The sequence below is a fragment of the Brassica oleracea genome, chromosome C2 (genome assembly GCF_000695525.1).
Source record: "Brassica oleracea var. oleracea cultivar TO1000 chromosome C2, BOL, whole genome shotgun sequence".
NCBI lineage: Eukaryota > Viridiplantae > Streptophyta > Magnoliopsida > Brassicales > Brassicaceae > Brassica > Brassica oleracea.
This window is the reverse complement of record NC_027749.1, coordinates 8,305,515-8,320,234: the sequence shown is the minus strand read 5'-3', so window position 1 is coordinate 8,320,234 and position 14,720 is coordinate 8,305,515. Positions and strand designations below refer to the sequence as shown.

Genomic DNA, 14,720 nt, shown 5'->3' with positions numbered 1-14,720 from the left:
GCCCGTGATCCTGACTCCATATAATCTACCCCCTGATATGTGCATGAATACAGAGTATTTGTTTCTTACAATTCTGAATTCTGGGCCAAATCATCCGCGAGCTAGTCTTGATATCTTCCTGAAACCTTTGATCGAGGAGTTAAAAGAATTGTGGTCAACTGGGGTTGAAGCATACGATGTGTCCTTAAATCAAAATTTTAATCTAAAAGCTGTGTTACTATGGACGATAAGTGATTTTCCAGCGTATGGCATGCTATAAGGATGGACGACCCATGGTAAATTGGCTTGTCCAATTTGCATGGAAGATACAAAGGCTTTTTATCTACATAATGGAAGAAAGACGTGTTGGTTTGATTGTCACCGCAAATTTCTTCCTCATGATCATCCACTGAGGAAGAATAGAAAGAACTTCTTGAAGGGAAAAAGCGCGGTAACTGAATTTCCACCTAAATCTTTGACTGGTGAGCAAGTTTACTCAAAGTTATCGGGTGTCAATCCACCGAAAACGTCTGTTTGCGGTGGAAATGGTCATGAAAAGAAGAAGCCTGGTTATAAGAAATATCATAACTGGCACAAGAAAAGCATTTTTTGGGAGTTACCATACTGGAAGGACCTGATACTCCGACATAATTTTGATGTGATGTATATAGAGAAGAATTTTTTTGACAACATCATCAATACTCTTATGAATGTCAAAGGCAAATCGAAAGACACAATCAATTCAAGATTGGATATGGCAGTATTCTGTGATCGGCCACACTTACATGTTGATACTGCTGGTCAAGCTCCATTTCCTCCTTACATGCTGGACGAAGATGAAAAAAAACGTTTATTGGAATGTGTGAAACACACAGTTAAATTCCCAGACGGATATGCTTCAGACTTAGCTAATTGTGTTGATTTAGAGAACAACAAATTTTCTGGTATGAAGAGTCATGACTGCCATGTTTTTATGGAGTGGCTACTTCTGTTTATCTTTTCAGAACTCCTAGACCAAAACGTCCATCTTGCGCTATCAGGTACTAATTAGCTATTGTTTTATTTATTTTGAAATGATAAACCTTTATAATTATAGTAAATATTACTAATAAATGCATTTTGAATATTGTAGCGGTTGGAGTATTTTTCCGAGACCTTTGCTCGAGAACCTTACAGAAAAATCACGTCCAAATGCTTAAACGAAATATTGTTTTGATCATCTGCAATTTGGAGAAGATTTTCCCACCATCATTTTTCGACGTCATGCAGCACTTGCCTATACATCTCCCCTACGAAGCTGAACTAGGAGGACCTGTGAAATATAGGTGGATGTATGTTTTTGAAAGGAATTTCAAAAAACTGAAAGCGAAAGCAAAGAACAAAAGATTTGCAGCCGGCTCGATTGTTGAATCATATATCAACGATGAGATAGCTTACTTCTCAGAGCACTACTTTGCTAACCATATACAAACGAAATCAAGGTAAACGCTATCATTATTCCTCGGTTTCAGTTTTTATGTCTATGTACATACTTTTTATTTAAAAATGTGCATTAATAATTTTCATAATCATTTGGACAGGTTCACAAGATTTCATGAAGGTGAAGTTCCCGTATATCATGTTCTTGGAGTGCCAGATATATTTACACATGTAGGTCGTCCAAGTGGGGAAATGCAAGAAATATGGCTTTCCGAGAAAGACTATAGATGCGCACATGCATATGTTTTACGAAATTGTGATTATTTTCAACCATTTGAGAGGTATAATTTGATAATATTATCATCTTCCGTATTGATTTACCCAACTATAATTGCTCATATTAATATTGGTTTGACTAATATAGGATGTTTGAAGATTTCCTTACTGCCAAATATGCAGACCTCTCTGAAAAAGACCTCTCTGCGAAGAGAGCTGACGAATATCATATATGGGTGAAAGATTATGTACGTCTGACTAATACTTTTATTTAACTATGTGTCTATAATAATATATAAATATATATTGATTTAATTATATATATATGTTGCAGGTTAGCTATTGGAGCAACACACATCATTTTCCTAAGTGGGTTAAAGATATTGCGAATGGACCCATGAATAAGGCCAGAACATGGCCCATCTATTTCACAAGAGGCTTTTTGTTCCATATGCAAAAGCATGGCGAGCGAAGAAAGACATGTAACTACGGTGTGAGTGTTAAAGGGGAGAGCTACACAAATGCATCTGATGAAGCTGATTACTATGGGATCTTGACTGATATCATACAAATTCAGTATGAGGGGTCGGTCGATTTGAAAATCACACTTTTTAAGTGTAAGTGGTATGATCCGTTAGTTGGTAGAGGCACTCGGCGGAGCAATGGTGGCATCGTCGATGTTCTTTCATCGAGGAAATACCATAAATACGAACCATTTATTCTAGGTACGTATTTTATATTGTAATTATACTTTTATGATTTGATACTTAATTTAATTATACTTTTATTATTTGATATTGCATGCACAGCATCTCAAGCAGATCAAGTTTGTTATATCCCGTATCCGTACGTTAAGAAACCAAAGCAGTCGTGGCTCAATGTTTTGAAAGTGAATCCGAGGGGAATCATTTCTGGAGAATATGAAAATAAAGAACCGACATTGTTACAACAAGAAAATGATGATGCTGTTTTAATGACTACGGTTGAAGATCTAGCAGTTGATCATTTGGTTCATGCTCGGGTACAACCTGTAAATCTCGATATTGATGTGGATGATGTTGAACAAGATGATGAATTTCAATGTAATATATCATCTTCTGATGATGAAGATGGAGAAGTACCCTACTAAAATATAATATAATTTTCTAAACTTTGTTTAAATATGTATTGTAATGTAATTTTGTAAACTTTGTTTCAATGTGTATTGTAATATAATTTTGCAACTTTGTTTATTGTGTATTGTAATATATTTTTGTTTAAAACAAATATATAATCAACTCATAAACAAAGTAAAATTAATTCTCTGAACCCTAAACCAACACATTCTAGATCATTACCCTAAACCCTAAATTGTATTAACCTTAATGTAAAACCAAAAAGACCCGGCCAAGTTTTCATTTGGTGATTGCGTTGTTAATTTTCATTTGGTGACTTATGTAAATTAGGTGAAATTTTCACTCCCCGCCAAGCCTAAATTAATTCCCACCCAAATGAATTTAACCCTCCAAGGCCCAAAATAATTGCTCTTATAATCGAAACAGAACAGAAACCCTCTAATCACTTGTGTTCTCTCTGCCTCCAACACATCTCACCCCTTTCTATCGATCTAAACTCTCCATATCCTCCGTTTATCACTGAAGACGATGTCGGGAAAGAAGAAACAGAAGAAGATGCTCACCCTCCACTGCGAAGACACCATCTCCCCTTCCCTCGCAGTACGAATTCGTTCCAAGAACTCAAGCGCCTCCGCCTGTCCCGAACCGCCAACCTCCACCATCTGTGTCTGACTATCCACCTCCGGCACAGCTTTTCCAGGACTCGACGGTCCAATCCAGAAGAGCTTCAACTCCATCGCCACAACCTCGAGGGTCTCCGACTTCACAGCCTAGAGGGTCTCAGACTTCACAGCCTCGAGGGTCTCAGACTTCACAGCCTCGAGGGTCTCAGACTTCAGCGACTCGACAACCACAATCTCAATCTCAGAGCACTTCCGAAGCTCAGAACTCACAGACTGCAGAAGATTCAGAAGATGAAGAATTTCCTCATGTAGAACCGACTCTCTCCAAAGACCAGATGGATGTTGTCAATGCTCTTCTCTCCCAGCCAGGCAGGGAGCGCTTAACTACCCTTTCTCCCTACTTGGAGCCTGGAACCACTTGGTACTTTCTTATCTTGAAGCTTAATTTTGATTGGGTTTGGAAATGATGAGCTTTCTTGTACTTGTGAATGTTTTTTCTCTTCTAAATGTTTGGTCTTTTATTCATTACGGTTTAAAGGGTAATGACTTGTTTCTTTTGTCTTGTAAAGGTTTAGTCTTTTGTTCATTATGGGTCTTGTAAAGGTTTAGTCTTTTGACTAAAGCTTAAAGCTGCAAGCTGTAATGAACAAAAAGACTAAAGCTTAAACCTTTAATGACTTGTTCATAACGAGTTGCTTGTTTGTCTTGTGAATGAGTAGTCTTTGTGATTGTTTTCAGTTTTATCATTTACGGGTTTAAGCTTTAGTCCTTTGAATGTTTGTAAATTTAATTTGATAACTAATTGTGATTAATGTTTGTTGAATATCGATGAATGTATTTTATATCACTCTCAGCCTAATATGATGTTTCTGTGTTTCTAGGTTTGGTTCGGACAAGGGTAAACTGACTCGGAAGATCACTAAGATTTCTCGAAAGAGACCAAACTGGATTAAGAAAACTTTGTGGAGAAAAATGTGTGCTTTTTGGGACACTGCTGAAGCCAAAGAAAAGAGTTTGACGACTTCAGCGGCTCGGATGTCTGACCGTAAAGGTCTTGGTCCTCACAAGCACAACTCAGGGCAGAAGTCTTTCCAACAAATCGAACAAGAAATGGTAACTTCCTTTTCTTTAACCACACTAAAAAAAAATTATGTCTTAATATCCTTTACTTTGTTTACCATTTCAGGTAGAGGAATTGGGCAGACCGGTGACTCTTAGTGAAGTCTTCATTAGGACTCATACAAAAAAGGATGGGACCTTTGTGGATATGAAAGCACAGGAGGTTGTTGAGGTGTATCGGCGGAACAAACAGTCAAAGTTGGATGACCTTGAGGCTGAAAACGCAGACCCTTCAGAGTCTAGTTCACAAGCACCAGCTCTCTATAGATGAGGATAATGAGATATTCCTCCTGGTAAATTTTTTCTCTTAAGTTTTTGATATATAATCTGTTTTCTTTGGTTTTATATTTTACCTTTTATACTTGATGCTTGTTTCTTCTCGTTTTTGGTAGATGATACATACTGTTTCCTCTGCTTTTATTCTTTATTTTCCCTTATGTGATACTTGTTTCTCTGGTTTATACTTGTTGCTCTTGTTTCTCTGATACAGGATACTTGTTTCTTCTTGTTTTTGATACATCATACTTGGTTCTTCTCGTTTTTGTAGTCTACTTACACAGACAAAAGAGGAAAACATTATGGAATTGGAAGCCTCGAGAGTACTCTCGTCAATGTAAAGCGGAAGTACAGTGAATCCTCCTCAATCCTAGACCTGCAAACACAGCTTGATGAAGCTCACCGCAAGATCGAGGAGCAGGCTGCCCAGAATGAAATCGCTCTCCGCAAAATCGAGGAGAATCCTCCTCAATCCTAGACCTGCAAACACAGCTTGATGAAGCTCACCGCAAGATCGAGGAGCAGGCTGCCCAGAATGCAATCGCTCTCCGCAAAATCGAGGAGCAGGCTGCCCAAAACGCAAACAATCTCCGCATAATCAAGGAGCAGGGTGCTCATAGCGCAGAGCAAGGAAAACAGCTCAAGGATTATCTAGAGTGGACAAGTTTTTGACTGCAACAAATCCTAATACTCAGTACGTTGAATACGTTGCAGCTAACAAGTCGGATGATTAGGTTCTCTTATGATCAGGTGTTAAAATATTGTGTACTTTGAAACTTATGATTAGGTGTTAAAATATTTTCAGCTTGTTAAACTCCTATAAGAGAGGAGTTCTTTTGTATCAAATGTTTTAGCTTGTTAACATTTTCAGTTTTTTATTATCAATTGTTCCAAACAACAAAAAAAACAGGAAATCAAGCAAAATAAAATTCAAATCACAAAATTTGGAAATAAATCTCCTTATATAGTCGCTGATCAGTCAGCGCATAAATTAATCATTTGGCCCAACAAACAGTAGCAACGTAGTCGCCAACAAATAGCAAAATGGTAAAATATAACGACTGATTGCCGACTAAAACTTTGCGACTGATTCCCGACCACTATATTACGACTGATATTTTCCAACTGATCTGCGGTGAAAATACATGACCTTATTACTACAAAAAAGGTCGCAGACTGGTCGGAAGAGAAGTCGCAAAATCGTCGCCAAATGTTACGACTGAATTAAGACTGTTCTATGACTATATATTGTAACTCGTAAAACAGTCCTACATCAGTCGCTAATTTCCGACTGATTTGCGACCGTTTGGTTTTTGCGAAGCGTTGGTTTCCGACCTCATGTTCAGTCGCAAATCAATCGTAAAGTGTGATTTTGCGACTAATTTGCTACCAATTGTGTAGTCGGAACATACATGTTTTCTTGTAGTGATGGCTACTAAAATTGATGACATGGCTTCCGAAAAATATGACATGGATAATTTTATTTAATGATGATTTATATTTTTGGCAAACTTATTAGAATATGGTAATAATTCATATATTACATTTAATATTGATATTTCTTTTTGGTAAACTTTTTTAAAATATGGTAATAGCCCATATTTTTTTCTATAAAATAAATATATTCATATATAACATTTAAAATTTTGAAATATTATTACTTTTGTATAATTATACAATTTGTATTACCAAAGCTTTCAAAAATTTCTACAGTTTTTTTTTTTTTTAAAATCTAATCGTAAGAACATTAGTTTCTTATATATCTACAAATATTATAAATATTGTTTAGGCTAAATTTTTGATAATTATAGAATTTTATATCATTTTTATTAATTTTATACAAATTGATTTAACATATATTAAATCTATATTAAATATTAGTAAGAAAATAGTAAATCTATAATATTTAATAAATTTTATTTTTAAATATAAGTTAGATTTAAAAAATTCCCTCCACGTGGTGCAGGAAAACACAAAACACCTAGTTAATTATGTAAATAGAATGTTGACTAAAAGTCAATTGCAATAAGAGAAACAGAATCAGAGGAATTTTCTACTATATATGCATCTTATCATATGTACATCCCATAGAAATTTACAGATTACTTCATTTTATAAGAAAATGGAAAAATTACCAGCGAACTCATTTTGTCTCCTCGCATGTGTCCTCGTCTTGTTCTTGAGTTCAGTCTTAGCAGTTACAGATGATCCTCAAGATAAACAGGTATCAAGTATTTAACGATTATCAAGTATTTCGTTTATCTTTATTATTATTTGAATCCAATCCAGCATACATGATAATATAATATAATTCATGAAGGTGTATATTGTCTACATGGGATCACTTCCGTCTGGGCTAGAATACTCACCAATGTCTCATCACGTGAGCATCCTTCAAGAGATCACTGGAGAAAGGTGCTAATTAACAGATTCATTTTTTAAGTTATAATTAGTTTACGCTATGATGAGGATTCTAACAAGTGATACATGTATTATACACATATATTATATATACAGTTCGATCGACGGTCGTTTGGTGAGAAGTTACAAGAGGAGTTTCAATGGGTTTGCTGCCCGGCTCTCTGAGCCAGAACGAGAAAAAATAGCCGGTGAGTAATATTTGACAGAGATACACTTATCTTTTTAACCTGCACACACTTATGTTTAGGCATGGGCCTTAGATGCCCCTTCGGATTGAGTTTTTGGGATTTTGGTTCTATCTTATAACACTTCCTAGATCTCATTATAGTAAATTTGAAAGTATGTACCAGATTCGGATATAACACAACGATTTTGGGTCGGTTTTATATTACATCCTATAACCCATAAAATAATCATATATCGTTCAGATTCCATATTATATCGGATCAGTTTGGATATACTTGAAACAAAATCTAAAATTTAAAAGCAAAACATAATAAATATATAATTATTTATATAAATTGAGTAATTAAGGTACTCGTTTAAATTTTAAATACTTATTGGTAGATATTATATAAAATAAATATGAAGTTAAATGTTTGAAGTACATATTTTATGTTTCGAATATTTATATTGTATATTAATTTAGACATTTGAATCAGTTTCTTCAGATATTTTTTTGGATTTTTTTTGTTTCTCGGGTTCGGTTAATAATATCTTGGATTCAGATATGTTTCGTAATACCTTACAAGACCATTCGGCTATTTCTTACATTTCAAACCATGTAAAGATCAGATTTTTTGGTTCGGGTTCGGATTTTGAGTTAAGGATTTTATTCTGAGTCCTACTTATATTGTTAGATAACTGAAACCAATGTCTCATTTTTGTCTTAGAAATGGAAGGAGTTGTGTCTGTGTTCCGGAGCAAGAAGTTACAAATCCAAACGACTGCGTCTTGGGACTTCATGGGGTTAAAGGAAGGAAAGAATACAAAGCGAAACTTGGCAGTAGAGAGTGATACTATCATCGGTCTCATTGACACAGGGATTTGGCCAGAGTCCGAGAGCTTCTCCGACAAAGGCTTTGGTCCTCCTCCGAAAAAATGGAAAGGTGTTTGTTCTGGCGGCAAAAACTTCACTTGCAACAAGTAAATCTCCAAAATGTCTCTCTTATAAGATTAATATTGTTTGTAAAGAAAGACTGATGTTGTTTACAATATTGCTTACAATGTTGTAGCAAGTTGATCGGAGCAAGAGATTACACAAGAGAAGGCACCAGGGACCTCGACGGCCACGGTTCACATACATCATCCATCGCGGCTGGAAACGCAGTTTCGGGGGCAAGCTTCTTTGGAATCGGCAATGGAACCGCTAGAGGCGGTGTTCCAGCTGCCAGAATCGCTGCTTACAAAGTCTGCACCAGCACAGAGTGTGGCTCAGAAGCTGTACTGTCTGCGTTTGATGATGCAATAGCAGATGGTGTGGACTTCATCAGCATCTCCATCGGGGGAGGGGGAGTGGCCCGTAGGTACGAAGAGGACACAACCGCCATCGGGGCTTTCCACGCTATGGCCAAAGGGATCCTCACTGTGAACTCAGCCGGTAACAGCGGTCCGAAACCAACCTCAGTCGGTAGCGTTGCGCCGTGGATATTAACCGTTGGAGCCAGCACAACAAACCGTGAGTTTCTGACCAAAGTTGTTATCCAAAACGGCAAGACACTTTCCGTAAGTATCAAGTAACATTCTCATTCATATCATAATAGTATCTTCTTTCTTTGTCCCTTTTAGACATCTATTTTTGTCTTAACTAGGGGAGATCAGTGAATGCTTTTGATCTGCAAGGAAAGAACTATCCTCTTGTCTTCCAAGGATCTGAGGCCAAGGGAAAAATATTGGTGAGCGTATATTCATTTAGTTCAGATGTAGCTGTTGCAACCATAACTAAAGACTACAAAAACTATGCCACCATTAGCTCTCGTCCTCTCTCTGCTCTATCACCAGATGACTTTGACTTTCTTGTCTCTTACGTTAACTCCACAAAGTAACTCTCTCTGTTTCATGCACTTAACAATTGCTCCAGATTTTTCTTTTTTCCTGATACATCTATGTTTGTTATTCTCAGGTCCACCCAAGGTACTGTTCTAAAAACTGAGGCAGACTTTAATCAGAAAGCGCCTAAAGTTGCTTCCTTCTCTTCTCGTGGTCCAAACACTATCGCTGTTGACCTTCTTAAGGTGACATATAATACTGTTTTTATCTTTGTTCCGTCTTATTTACAAATATGGGTTTGAGAAACAAAAGTTGATTGAAATGCAGCCGGATATAACAGCACCAGGAGTGGAGATTCTCGCTGCCTATTCACCTTTGGGTTCACCTACAGAAGATATCGACCAGAGACATGTGAAGTACTCTGTTCTATCTGGAACTTCAATGTCTTGTCCACACGTCACAGGCGTGGCTGCATACATCAAGACTTTTCATCCTGACTGGTCTCCAGCCGTTATCCAATCTGCCATCATGACAACCGGTAACACGCAAAAATCATATAAATCTTTTAGTTTCTTGTAATACAAGTAACCTTCTGGCTTATAACTCTGTTCTTATATGGTGTCTCTTAATTGATATTTGCAGCATGGTCGATGAATGCTTCTGACACTGGAGTTGCATCAACCGAGTTCGCTTATGGAGCTGGACATGTGGATCCAATAGCTGCTCTAAATCCTGGACTTGTCTATGAACTGGACAAAGCAGACCACATCACCTTTCTCTGCGGCTTGAACTACACTTCCAAAACCCTTAGACTCATTACCGGTGAAGCCGTCACTTGCACTGGAAACACCTTACCAAGAAACCTCAACTATCCTTCAATGTCGGCTAAACTTTCGAAAACTAATAGCTCCTTCACCATCAGTTTCAACAGAACCGTCACCAACGTCGGTACCCCAACCTCTACATACAAATCGCAGATTGTCTTAAATCACGGGACAAAGCTCAGTGTCAAGGTTTCACCTGATGTCCTGTTTATGAAGTCGGTGAACGAGAAGCAGTCTTTCACCGTGACTGTTTCAGGCGACAATATCGACCCAAACCTGCCTTCTTCTGCAAGTTTAATATGGTCTGATGGCACCCATAATGTTAGAAGCCCCATTGTTGTTTATACCGATGTTCCTAATGATTCAATCTAATAATCACCATATTTAATATTTAAAATAAATCAATATAATCCTTATGTTTTATTAATTTCATTGATCTATGCAATAATCTCTAGGCTTCGATACATGCTAATGTCTTACTCCTTGTTCCCGAAAGTAAGATTTTCTAAAGTGTTCACGCTTATTAAAAATTCAATAAATATTTATAATTTTATTTTTCTTTTATTTTATTATATATTTTTTAATAACTTTTCACCAATGAAATTTAATCAATTCAAATATTTTCATTTAAAGTTTCTTAAAAGTATAAAAAAATACATTAAAAATATAAAAAATCTATCTTTGTGGAATAAATAAAAAATCTAAAACATCTTATTTTCGGGAACGGAGTGAATAACTCTTAAGCACAGTTATATACCTGGATTCACGGACTAAAATCAATAAGATAATGCAATCCGAAGGTTTGCAGCAGGTGAAAGTGAAACTTACACACACATAAGCCCAATTTAATATGATTTATGGACCCAACAAACTGAGAAAATATTAACTATAAGATATGTTTCTTTTCGAATAAAAAAGGGACAAGAGATTAAAGAAATCAAATCACTGTCAAAAAGATTATTGAAATGTTTATTCAGAATACGTTAGACTCGAAACAATTAAATGTGGCTGGATGGCTTAGTCTTCTCCCTAATCTGTCCTTCGAAAATAATTAGTGGTAGTCAACTAATCATTAATTCGTAGCATAACTATTTTTCCATATTTCATTTGGCGCCAAATAAATTACCATTGATGGTCTCTCCGTTTACCACTTGGTCAGTTACAAATTTACAAACAAAATTAACTTCGACTATTCCTAGTTCCTACACTACCCTTTATTCACATTATAGGTCTAATTTCTCTCACGAGGATGTGATCGTCTTTACGAAATATAATTAAATTATTCACAATTACCATTAGCTAAGACAAACCAACTAAGTCCAGTCGCCATTTGGCATATTGCACGGTCTTGATTGCCTTTCCTATTTAAGTATTATCTTTTAGTAAATATTTTACTTATATCGCAAAATGAAAATACTTAAAGACGATAAAGTTCATGAGTTTTGCTGCCAAACAAACGAGTAGTCATTAGAAAACTATTGGATATTGTTCTACAATCAACTTATGTTCGCTGGTAAATACTGTCTAATAAGCAACAATGGCGTCGTATAACGTATATATATAATAGGAAATGAAATGAGAGGATTTTGGAGAAATATCGATCTGAAATTTACTGACTAATAGGCTATATGTGCATATAGTATTCAATTAAAATATCGATACGTTTTAGTTATCAGATTTTGTAGTCTTCTTAATCAGCTTCCTTTTATTATTTTCTTTTAACTTTAAATGCATATAAATTTTTATTTCGTTTAATTTTTTAAAAGAAAATATAAGAATTAGTATAATTTAATGGGTAATTAATTCATTAGTCTATATAGCAACTGATTAAGCTCTCTCATATTCCTTGTTACTAGCTAAACTCTCTCCTTTGTGCTCTCCTCTCCATTCTATTAATCTTTTATTTTTCCTCTATGGAGCACCGACGCCTTGTCCACGGAGCTGCGCCTCCGTTGACCGCCGTGGAGAGATTCCTATACGGCCAAAAGAATGATACCTTGTGTCCCAAGAAACAAGATTGTTCTAGAGACCGACACCCACCGATCATGAAGAAGACAAAGGCGATTGAGACCAAAAACGACAACAAAGAGAACCATACGTGTGGTCCGAGGAAGGATAAATATTTGGTCGCTAATGGCAGAATCTCTATTGGGGACATGGTCGTTAAAGATGCAACCAGAGATTATCAAAACCCTACGAAGAAGCGACCATGCAAGAATATTATCAAAGGGCAATGGACGGCTGAAGAAGACAGGTATATATTTACAGATATATGTTTATGTAGATATATATTGACATCGCTTGATTCATAACTCTATATGAAAATCTAAATTAATAGTTATGAATTTGTGAATATACGAACGTATATGTGTAGGAAGTTGATAAGGTTAGTGAGGCAACTTGGGGAGAGGAAATGGGCAATGATCTCGCAAAAACTTGAGGGAAGAGCAGGCAAACAATGTCGTGAGAGATGGCATAATCATCTCCGTCCTGATATCAAGGTTTTTTCCTAATAATACTTCTTTTGTGATTTGTTTATACGTTACATATGTTTTGTGTAGATCTAGGATTCTAACGTAAGTCTCTAGCTAGGGTTATTTATAACTTTGAACATAATTCTCTATCTACGTTTTTCTCATGGGTTATCAGAAAGATGGATGGAGTGAAGAAGAAGAAAGGGTTCTTGTAGAAGCACACAAAAGAATTGGGAACAAGTGGGCAGAGATCGCTAAACTCATACCAGGACGCACCGAGAACTCTATCAAGAATCACTGGAACGCGACTAAACGACGCCAAAACTCAAAACGCAAACAAAAACGTCGTCAAGAAAACGCGGATAACTATGATAGCGATCTCCCTCCAGCAGCTAAAAGGCCATGCATTCTCCAAGACTACATCAAAAGCGTCTACAATAATGTCGAGAACAAGGCCAGTGACGATAATAAGAATGAGATTTCCATCAGTGTACTTTCTACACCGAATCTTGATCAGACCTATTCGGATGGAGATTCTACATCATCGGTCCTTGGCGATCCATATGACGAGGAGCTAGTTTACCTACAAAACATCTTTGCAAACCACCCGGTTTCTCTTGACAACATTGGTTTAAACCAAACTTCTGACGAGGTAAACATGATCAAGAACCCTAGCTCGCACAAAAGTGTATGGACTCATCATCAGGATCAGGCAATGGTTGCCGTTCCTGAGAATAAACCGCACCTTGCGTCTGATATCTACTTGTCTTACTTGTTGAATGGTACGGCGTCGTCGTCCTACTCCAACCCCCATTTTCCATCTTCCTCATCTTCCACGTCATCCACTACCGTAGAGAAGGGAGGCTATAGCGAGTTTCTTGTCCCTCATGCTAACTCTACAGGCGAAAAAAGAGAGATGGATCTGATGGAGATGCTCTCTGGTTCTATTCAAGGTGGCAATAAGTGTTTCCCATTGTTCTAGCTACCAACATGATCATGGTGATATTATGCGATCGTTGTTACCCTGATTATGGTCATCCTCTATCTTTCTTTTTGGTTACTTTCATAATTTATGTTCTTAAAACTTTCTATAGAACATAAAATTCAAGTTTCTTCTCGTATCAAAATAATTATTAGGGTTTATGTGCTTCTTTAATCTGTAGCTGAATGTTTTCTTCAATTTATAGTTCTATCCTTTATCATTATTATTTGTTCATTTCACATTTTGTTCAAAAAATTAAAGTGGTTTGTTTAAGCTAGTGGTTACTGGTTAGTGCGAGATTATATTAGGATAAATCCTACATATCTTAGGATAATGATGTAACTAGTCCTAGTCCTTATCATCTTATGACATTCTACTTGTATAAATAGGGAGCTTATGCTATTCTAATACGACAACACAAATTATATCTTTATACGATTTCATGGTATCAGAGCACAAAGATCTGAATAACCTAAAGTACTAAAAACGTGTTTCTTGATCATCAAGAAACATGTCTGATACTAATTCTTCTTTATGGACTACGTCTGCGACGAGTCTTCCTACTCCCGGTGGGATATATTATCTCCATCTCTCAGATAATCCTGGAGCATTAATAACATCTGTTCTTCTTCGTGGAGACAATTATACCGAATGGGCGACGGAGTTATCTAATTCCATACAAGCCAAGCAAAAGCTAGGTTTTATTACCGGAGCCATAGCAAAACCCTCGACAGAACCAGATCTATCGCGATGGCTTGCCACAAACTCTATGCTGGTCGGCTGGATTCGAACTTCAATAGACCCGAAGATCAGATCGACTGTTACGTTTGTATCAGAGGCGTATAAGCTTTGGGAAAATCTCCAGCGCCGATTCTCTGTCAAAAACGGTGTTCGTATTCATCAATTACGTGATGAAATCAATACTTGTCTGCAGGATGGCCAAACAGTCATTGAATACTTTGGTCGCTTGTCTAAATTATGGGAGGAACTAGATAATCTTAAGACTCCTCGAGCTTGTTCATGCGAAGCTTCTGCAGATATTGAGAAAGAACGAGAAGAGATACGCGTTCATAAGTTTCTGTTTGGGCTCGACGAGTCTCGGTTTCGAAACATTCGATCAAAAATAATAGATGAAGATCCATTACCAGATATCAATAATGTCTACTCCAGAGTCATACGTGAGGAACAACACAACAATACGGCGAGGTCTAAGGAAAGTAAAA

At 36.7% G+C, this 14,720-nt stretch overlaps 3 protein-coding genes across 3 annotated transcripts; all 3 read left to right on the top strand.

Moving 5' to 3' along the window:
- The first annotated feature begins 733 nt into the window (after window positions 1-733).
- On the top strand, window positions 734-3,148 carry LOC106323352. The gene is made up of 7 exons (XM_013761493.1): window positions 734-1,019; window positions 1,112-1,460; window positions 1,560-1,739; window positions 1,823-1,922; window positions 2,009-2,399; window positions 2,484-2,756; window positions 3,120-3,148. Exons 1-7 carry the CDS (start codon window positions 734-736, stop codon window positions 3,146-3,148), a joined length of 1,608 nt encoding a protein of 535 aa, XP_013616947.1.
- A 3,721-nt stretch (window positions 3,149-6,869) lies between these two features.
- LOC106326958 (cucumisin-like) lies at window positions 6,870-10,413 on the top strand. Its single transcript, XM_013764940.1, has 9 exons — window positions 6,870-7,031; window positions 7,128-7,222; window positions 7,325-7,416; window positions 8,122-8,374; window positions 8,464-8,953; window positions 9,040-9,269; window positions 9,351-9,462; window positions 9,545-9,755; window positions 9,860-10,413. The coding sequence occupies exons 1-9, from the start codon at window positions 6,870-6,872 to the stop codon at window positions 10,411-10,413; spliced, it is 2,199 nt and encodes a 732-aa protein (XP_013620394.1).
- Window positions 10,414-11,521: 1,108 nt separating this feature from the next.
- LOC106326684 (transcription factor MYB48) lies at window positions 11,522-13,497 on the top strand. Its single transcript, XM_013764598.1, has 3 exons — window positions 11,522-12,295; window positions 12,416-12,542; window positions 12,691-13,497. The coding sequence occupies exons 1-3, from the start codon at window positions 11,955-11,957 to the stop codon at window positions 13,495-13,497; spliced, it is 1,275 nt and encodes a 424-aa protein (XP_013620052.1). The 5' UTR covers window positions 11,522-11,954.
- The last annotated feature ends 1,223 nt before the right edge of the window (window positions 13,498-14,720 follow it).